The sequence below is a fragment of the Lolium rigidum genome, chromosome 4 (genome assembly GCF_022539505.1).
Source record: "Lolium rigidum isolate FL_2022 chromosome 4, APGP_CSIRO_Lrig_0.1, whole genome shotgun sequence".
Taxonomy (NCBI): Eukaryota; Viridiplantae; Streptophyta; class Magnoliopsida; order Poales; family Poaceae; genus Lolium; species Lolium rigidum.
In genome coordinates this window covers 259448276-259457861 of record NC_061511.1, presented here as the reverse complement: position 1 = coordinate 259457861, position 9586 = coordinate 259448276, and the positions used below count along the sequence as shown (strand labels likewise).

At 44.5% G+C, this 9586-nt stretch overlaps 1 protein-coding gene across 1 annotated transcript; it reads left to right on the top strand.

Moving 5' to 3' along the window:
* The first annotated feature begins 4689 nt into the window (after window positions 1-4689).
* Window positions 4690-7909, top strand: LOC124707604 (heat shock 70 kDa protein 4-like). The gene is made up of 2 exons (XM_047239265.1): window positions 4690-4900; window positions 5968-7909. Exons 1-2 carry the CDS (start codon window positions 4690-4692, stop codon window positions 7710-7712), a joined length of 1956 nt encoding a protein of 651 aa, XP_047095221.1. The 3' UTR covers window positions 7713-7909.
* The last annotated feature ends 1677 nt before the right edge of the window (window positions 7910-9586 follow it).

Here is a 9586-nt window from a genome sequence, read left to right as displayed (position 1 = left end):
CACCCCTTTCAACCTTAGTGTCGTTTTATCCCTTGGAATGGAGAAACCTCAAGGAAGAACAACCTGCCGAGACTAGTGAAGTGATTTCGGAGTTACCGGATCCAATTGGTTGGCATGCTCGTTCAAAGGAGATTGAATATTCATAGTTTCAAATGGGTTCTACCTTAGGTTTCTGTACTCCACTTTCACTCTTCCAGAATTGATGCGAAGGATAATTATACAATTCCACAAGATGATCCAGAATTGGTTTGGGGACATCCCATGTAAAAACACGTGTGCAAAGATTGGAGAGAGGGTCACTCGGGTGCGATGGGTCAATTTATTCCATAGTAGGTTTCTGAATTCATCGGGTGTGATCATGCCTGAAATTCTTTGAACAAGAAGCTAGTCAGAAAAAGGGGCACACAACTACGTGATTCTAACAGTTTTTTTTGGTTTGTACCTCACTTCTCTTGGTTTACTACGTAGGATCCAAGTAAACAAGCGGTGGCATATTGACAAATGTCATTATTGTTACCCCAACCATATCATGCTGTGAGGCTTTCCCATGGCTAGATCCACTCGTTCTGATTTTTTGATTGCAAATTCTAAAACTGTTCGAGACGCGAGTCCCTGAGAACTTGCACTTTCAGCATGATTTAGGGATCAAGCATTTGTCCCAGCTCTTTGGTCATGCACTTTGTAGTTGTACCTCTAGGTGTTCGTGATACTCGAAAGCTAGGCCAAGCGAAGCGTGAAAGTGCTTCGAAAGGCACATGCTCACATTGGTGAATTTTTGGCCTACCTTTGTCGGCCCATATTCTATGAGTCTGCCCAATGGCCTCATAGATATCGTGTTAGGGATCCAATTCTCTGTCCAGCTAAAGGGTTGGGACAAAGTTTCCTGATTCCTCCATCTAAACATTGCTTAAGTTTCCAATTGAGTTGTCCTCCGCGGAGCTAAAACAAGAAGTTGAGACGGTAGTGCTAACACAATTACCGAGCTGCCATGAATTGTGGTTTCAATATGCGAATGTAAGGCATATGATCAATGATACAAGGTAGTTGAACTGATGATACAAAAAGTTCACAGTCACGTATCTGCCGATTCAAATAGGTTACCATGAATAACCGCTTTTTTACTTTTCATGCTTTAATAAATTTCTAGTAAGAACACATCATGGTTTACGAGAACATTAAACACTACAGAGGACACGAGTTCCTCATGCACTAAGTTGTACGAGAAGAACAAATGCTTCTAGCCCTTGCTCGCACTCACACGCAAGTGTTTTGATAGGTTAAAAATGTGTGCTCTTTGTTGAAACTGGATCAGCTTTACACTGTACCATCAAGTAGTGTGAGCCTACATTGTAGGATAGCAATGGAAGAAACTTATGTCCCGAGTTCTCCTAATCTTAGCATACATTGGTTACCAAGGAGGTTACATACGAACATAAAGACCATCACCACAACAAAACATTATCTTATAATAACTCAACCCGTATTGTGGGTGGTAGGCATAGGCATGCTCTTTATAAGACCGATAATAGATTCTTTCGTGGTGAGCTGTAAAATTTTAATATCCTACCAACTTTCATTTTTATTTACTTTTGTACAACAGATTTGTTGTATCCAATTGATTCTTTTTGTACAACAAAGACATCTGGTTTCCATAGGCACATCTAAAGTTGGTTCGTAAAATTAGGCCCAACGTCTAGGTGTCTAGCTACCATGACTACCAACACAAAAGGCTCACCTTATAAATTGTCAAAAGGCAAATTGTGGAAAGTTTTATTTCTCCATCTAGTCTAGTTCATAGCAAACGACCCCACATGCTACTAGTAACACACCCACATATGCTACTAGTAACACACCCACATGAAACTCTTCGGTTATTGTAGGCAACTCAGTGGCACACACACTATACATATTGAGCAACGTTGTATCAAATGAAGCATTGCAAGATTGGATACTCCATCCATTTCAAACTATATCACCTATAAGCTCTTTGTCCCAAGTCAAAATCTTTTACATTTAATCAATTTATTTATAATAGTTAAAAAATAAACATCTACTATACCTAATCAATATCATTAGATTTATCAAAAATGTTTGCCTTGTGTATTTAAAATAATACATATGCCAAGACACACCTGCATAATCAGCTAATCAATTGGATCCAAGGTGTCTTAAAATTATGCATTGCCTATGACACCCACGTCGTTACCATTGTGGTCGTTGTGAAAAAGCTTTGCATCTCGCTAATCACACTAGTGACTAACATGCATCCTTGTGGAAATGAATGCAAAATGGACGACCAACGCTCATAGTGCCCGTAAGACATCTCCGTCTATCTTCTAGAACCAAATCGACCAATTTTCTTGTCGTATCAAGAATTTAGTACTTGTGTCGATGGTTGTCCGCCTTTTTCTATGTTTACACTATTGTTAATTTTCTTGGAAACACTTGTCAAATCAAGGATAGGCAATTGCCAAATTTTGGTTGGATCCACCCAAAAAGTTAATGCTTCAATTCAATATTTCATATACTTTTGATAGCTATGTTGCATGTTGGAGGATCGCTTCTCACAAGTGCATTGTTTTCAACACAAACACCTTACACTCGGTGTAAAAGCCTCGTAATGATGGGTAGTGGTCAGCACTCGACAGCCCAACAAGACCGGGATAAGGTGAATGACGATGCAAGTTTTGATATTTCTCATAACACGACTTGTACTAGATCGTTGGTAGGAAGAGTAATGGCGGTACCATCGTATCAGCTTGGGGTTTTGTTGAGCATTGCGGTAATGTAGGTGAGATAGAAATGATTGCTCCGTATCAAAATTTACCCCTTTTGGATTATTGCGTGTTTTTGTAATATGTTTTTAAATACTAATAATAAAGACAACGTTGGTGCACATAAGTTGGCATAAAAATTTGAAACTATTTGCACATATTATAGTGATAATGAAGATTTGGTGAATATGAGCACAGTGATCCCGTTTCTACAAAAAATCGATCATATTTATGAGTTAAAAAAATCATTTAGAAAAATCCAGATGTAGGAAATGTTTCATCACATAAACGTGCAAAATATCAAATTCAAATACTTTGTATTCTGAGCTACACAAAAAAATTGACGAAAGTGTAGATCCGAGTATGTACATTTTCAAATCTCCAACAATATCAGATTTTGTTATTTTTGTCTAGCTCATACTAAAAAAGAACAACGGATTGAGATTTTGCATGATTGGATTGTAGGATATACCATTGACAAGGCCCACAATTATTTTCAGATTTGTTCGAGACTTCTAAGTATATTTTTTAATATTTTTAGTGTGAGGAGAGCACTGCAGCTTGGAGCCAAAAGCATTTTCCTAGTGGTAGTAGTGTATATATATAAAGATCTGTTGTGGTGCCCCGATATTTGCTTGTACTGTTGTGGTGTCCCTCAAATCAAAATCTGGCCAGCCATTTGGCAAGAAGAAAATCCGGCTCGACAGTAAGTTGAAATTGGGCTGGAACCAAATATCTGCCCTTGTCACAGCAAGGTTAAACTCACTTTTCGACCTCCTGTCGGGAGCGCCTATCCTACGCTTTAAGCGGGAGCGAAGCATAGCTCCGCTTAAGGTTCTTGGTCCTGGGCCGCTCCAAACCTGGCCCAACAAAGGTACTGATTGCTTCTTTTTTCTGTTTAATTAAATTTTAAAATATGAACAAAATTCAAAACAGAACAAGATTCAAAAAGGAACAAAAATTAAAACTGAACAAATTCAAAACCGAACAATTTTAAAAGAAAAATTAAAATAAAAACCGTCATATTTCAACAAATTTAAATTTTGAACAAATTTCAAAGTTGAACAAATTTAAATTTGAACAAATTTCGGATTTGAACAATTTTATAACATGAACATTTTAAAATTTGAACAAATTTCAAAGTTGAACAAATTTTAAATTTGAACAAATTTCGGATTTGAACAATTTTATAACATGAACATTTTTTAGATCAGAACAAAAAATAAATCTGAACAAATTATGAAATCAGCAAAATCAAATAAACCAGCAAAAACCGAAAAAATAGAGAAACCCAAAAAAACCAGACAGACTAGGCACGTTAATGGGCCGGCCCACCCTATCCGCCGCTTCAGGCGGGAGCGATTCGCTCCCGCAATGAGCGGGGAATAGGGATTGCCCCTCCTGTCCCAGTTGCATGCTAGGTGCACACCACAACACATTTGTTTCCTCACTTGGCCCAAGCTACCGTGTCGTGCAAGGCAACGTGCCCGTGACACACACCGTAGAATGGGCGAGAGGCAGCAGCTAGCTAGAGACCCGTTCAAAAAGAGCGCGTGCGTGGGCCCCACGAGACCACCCCACCCCGCGCCGTGTGTCATCGCGTACTGGCCGTGCCCGCACCCTCTCGGCCCTTCCAGAACCCGCTCGAGGCTCGATCCAACGGCCAGAATCGCCCGCTCGAGAACCTTCCACACACAGCCCGCTCGATCCGACGGCCACGATCACCCGCTCGAGAACATTCCAGAGCCGGCCTCCCCTCCGCCATAAAACCCCTCCCGTCACCTCGCCCCTCCCCACAGTTCGCACCACCCGAATTCGAAATCGCAGAGCACGCAAATCGCACAAGCGTTTCCATCCTTCCTTCCACCAAATCAGAGCGAAGCAGACCGGCGGCGAGCGAGTCCGGCGAGAGGAGATGGGGAAGGGCGAGGGTCCGGCCATCGGGATCGACCTCGGGACGACCTACTCCTGCGTCGGCGTGTGGCAGCACGACCGCGTCGAGATCATCGCCAACGACCAGGGCAACCGCACCACGCCCTCCTACGTCGCCTTCACCGACACCGAGCGCCTCATCGGAGATGCCGCCAAGAACCAGGTCGCCATGAACCCAACAAACACCGTCTTCGGTACGTACGGGCATCACATCCCTTCCTACTTTCCTTCGACTCTCAGCTGTGTTAGTCTTATGGTCCGTTAGACTTGTACATGTTGATTTGCCGTCACGAAGGAAGGCACCATCGTTCCTGCTAGTTTTTTCGGTGTAGAGTAGAGATGCGCCTCCTCGGGTTTCAGTGGGGTTTTGTGTGCCTGTGTGCTCCGTCTTCAGAATCTGTTCTGCTCTGTTTTTTGCTATGTGCGCAGCATGATTAGATTGGATTAGATCTAGTTTTCCTTGCAAGTCGACTGCTGCTTCTATCGATTGTTCATTCATTTAGTCCATTATTAATAAGATCTATTGTCTATTGGTCACGCAGTTAAATAAATAATTTGTTCAGTACGTACTGATTTCTTCTGTTCTTACCCGTTCTGTTCATAGTCATTGTGTTGTACTAGTGTTTTGTTGAATTGAATTGTGAATTCAACTAAGTACGATTTGTCTTCAGAATCTGTTCTAGTACTTGTATAGACGGGAAGTTGCTCTGTTTTCTGCTATGTGCGCAGCATGGATTAGGTTGGATTAGATCTAGTTCGTTGCGAGTCGAGTGCTGCTTCTGTCGAATGTTCATATTGTCCACTATCTGTAAGATTTAAGTCTACTGTTTGCTCTGATATGCCTGGCTATTCTCTGTTCATGCAGTTAAATTATCTGTTCAGAAATCAGTGATTTCGTTTGTTGTTATCCGTTCTGTTCATAGTCATTGTGGAGTACTGGTGTTCAGTTGGATTGAATCATATTCTGAATTGAACCTGAGTTTTGCTGTATTAGTAGATTCTCAAATCAGATCCCTCAGAAAAGGTCTATGTTTCTGACAGTATTGTATAGTGATTTAGGCTTGCTATTTTTGTATATTTTCTGTTGCTTCCCTTCTGGAATACGAAGTAGTCGAGATAAATGTACCTTCCTACTGATTGAGAAACAGTTACTAAAGATTCGATTGCATGTCCAGATTTGCACTTACTCAATTACTTTTAAGATTCTGCTTTGTTTCAACAAATCAACTCACTGTTCCTTGCTCTGTTTTTCTGCGTGCAGATGCCAAGCGGCTGATCGGTCGGAGGGTCTCTGACCCGTCGGTGCAGAGCGACATGAAGCTGTGGCCTTTCAAGGTGGTCGCCGGCCCGGCCGAGAAGCCCATGATCGTCGTCAAGCACAAGGGCGAGGAGAAGCAGTTCGCCGCGGAGGAGATCTCCTCCATGGTGCTCACCAAGATGAGGGAGATAGCCGAGGCCTTCCTGGGCAACACCATCAAGAACGCCGTGGTCACCGTGCCGGCCTACTTCAACGACTCGCAGCGGCAGGCTACCAAGGACGCGGGCGCCATCGCGGGCCTCAACGTGCTGCGCATCATCAACGAGCCCACCGCCGCTGCCATCGCCTACGGCCTGGACAAGAAGGCCAGCAGCACGGGCGAGAAGAACGTGCTCATCTTCGACCTGGGCGGCGGCACCTTCGACGTGTCGCTGCTGACCATCGAGGAGGGCATCTTCGAGGTCAAGGCCACCGCCGGTGACACCCACCTGGGCGGCGAGGACTTCGACAACCGCATGGTGAACCACTTCGTCCAGGAGTTCAAGCGCAAGCACAAGAAGGACATGACCGGCAACCCGCGCGCCCTGCGCCGGCTCCGAACGGCCTGCGAGCGCGCCAAGCGCACGCTGTCGTCGACGGCGCAGACCACCATCGAGATCGACTCGCTGTTCGAGGGCATCGACTTCTACACCACCATCACCCGGGCTCGCTTCGAGGAGCTCAACATGGACCTCTTCCGCAAGTGCATGGAGCCGGTGGAGAAGTGCCTCCGCGACGCCAAGATGGACAAGAGCACCGTGCACGACGTGGTGCTGGTCGGCGGCTCCACCCGCATCCCCAAGGTGCAGCAGCTGCTCCAGGACTTCTTCAACGGCAAGGAGCTGTGCAAGAGCATCAACCCCGACGAGGCCGTCGCCTACGGCGCCGCCGTCCAGGCCGCCATCCTGAGCGGCGAGGGCAACGAGAAGGTGCAGGACCTGCTGCTGCTGGACGTGACGCCGCTGTCCCTGGGCCTGGAGACGGCCGGCGGCGTCATGACGACGCTCATCCCGAGGAACACCACCATCCCCACCAAGAAGGAGCAGGTCTTCTCCACCTACTCGGACAACCAGCCGGGCGTGCTGATCCAGGTGTACGAGGGCGAGCGCGCGAGGACCAAGGACAACAACCTGCTGGGCAAGTTCGAGCTCTCCGGCATCCCTCCGGCGCCCCGCGGCGTGCCCCAGATCACCGTCTGCTTCGACATCGACGCCAACGGCATCCTCAACGTCTCGGCGGAGGACAAGACGACGGGCCAGAAGAACAAGATCACCATCAGCAACGACAAGGGGCGTCTGAGCAAGGAGGAGATCGAGAAGATGGTGCAGGAGGCGGAGAAGTACCGGGCGGAGGACGAGGAGCACAAGAAGAAGGTGGACGCCAAGAACGCGTTGGAGAACTACGCCTACAACATGCGCAGCACCATCAAGGACGAGAAGATCGCCTCCAAGCTCGGGCCCGACGACAAGAAGACGGTGGATGACGCCGTGGAGGAGGCCATTCGCTGGCTGGACGGCAACCAGCTCGCCGAGGCAGAGGAGTTCGAGGACAAGATGAAGGAGCTGGAGGGCATCTGCAACCCCATCATCGCCAGGATGTACCAGGCCGGCGGCGGGACGGACATACCCGGCATGACTCGCATGGAGGAGGAGGAGGATGTGCCCACCGGCGGCAGCGGCGCTGGCCCCAAGATCGAGGAGGTGGACTAAGCTGTTCCATGGTCTTTTCTCCTGTCTGCGCTACGTGATGATGTTTCTGTCTTTGGTGTCTGTCGTGTCGTCAGTTTCTGTCTGGATCAGTTTCAGTGGTAGTAGTAGCTGATGAACAAGTTATGGATGGGAAGGACATGAATGTTGGCTTAATGGTTTGGAACTTGAAAGTTTGTTGAATATGGTGCTTCCCTAAATTTGTTGTCCGCTGTTCTATTTTTGTGCATTGTGTTCATTTACAGAACTTACCTTTCTTACCAATATTTGGGTAGATACTTCAAGAATACTTGCTGAATCTGCCAATGTAGATGAATGCTGTGCACACAAAACACAAAGAAAATTGTGGTGAACAACCCCTTTTATTTACTGAAAAGGATGGAGCTACCTTTCCATTTTCAATAGGAACACTGGCTCGGCTGATGAGACAGGTTGCCCATGGGATCTGTTCACGTCAAATTCACCAGGACCAATCTCCTGGACATGACCGAAATTTGGATGACAAAGATTGTTGGAAGAAAGGTATCCGTGGGCAATACGTTATGAAAATGCTAAGTTTTCATATGTAATGCGGTTTGCTGCTAAAATCAACTTAAATCCAGTTGTTCCTCATCTAATGCTGCTGGACTACCTCTGAATACTTAGAGAAGGGAGGTCAATAAACATGTATAAACTTAAATAAAGCTTGGTCTTTGTGTCTGCCATTTGCTGATATAGTTTGCTGCAAAACATTATCTTACTAGCCTTCTATATTTATTTGCTTTTTTTTTAATTGAACAGCATTGCACAACTAGCACAAACAAACACAAGGGCCTGTAGTGCAATTGTGATTTTCAAGATTCACCTTGTCTGACCTATAGTGAGCTGTTGCTTTAATATTACAAAGAACTTTGCCATTTTAAACTGTTTGATTTAATTAAATTGTCAATCTTTTCTTGGATTGCACTTCTATTTCTCAGTTTATTGTCTATCTAATCTAAGCAAAAAATCCTGATAAGCATGTTAACCTATTGGAGTTGAAGTTGAAAATTATATTTCTTTATCTTCAATTCGCTAAACCTATTGGAGTAGAAGCTTCGTGACAAGCAAGCTGTGTATGAAATTTTGTTTGTGATGCACAATAAAGAGGCATGCCTTTCATGCTTTGCTTCAGTTGGAAGAAAGTCTTTTCTTACAGTCCAGTCAACCTTTTTGTTTTTTACAAAGAATCGTTTTCCTTATATTTGCAGGCACCATTTAGACTTTCATGGGGATGCAATGAAAAAGGGGATATAACAACAGCAGAACGCAGCAATAAACAGGTAGCACTTTCTGCTCAGTTGGATTCATTTTGAACAGAATACCCTATTTGTTTTCACTTGTCAGAAATTATTGTCAAGATAATCTCATTGCTGCTGCATATTTTTCATGTCCACAAATACTGGCTTACAGATTTTGCTAAAATGGGAATCCCCTCCACAAACAGTTCTTTTTGTGACTAAACCTAATTCCAACGCAGTGCATGCTCTTTGCTCCGAAATGGTTCGGTGTTTCCGTGCCGTCTATCTTGAGAGATTTTCACTAATATCAATTATGTGGTGTCCTGTATTGCACATGGCTCTATTATTTTCATTGGAACTTGTTTCTCCTGTTTAGTTATGTTGTGTGGTACTTTCTTGTTAAATATCTTTGTTCACGTGTGCTAATTGTTCTGTATGTTTTCTGCAGATGGCTTAAAGAACATAATAACATGAACATCTTTGTAGAGCCAAGAGTTAGCAAGGAACTACTGATTGAAGATATTTACTTCAACTTTATTCAGACATGGGCTAATGGTAATAAAAAAAAATTGTGTATATTCATATGCATTTCTCCAGATTTCTTCACTGTACATTTTG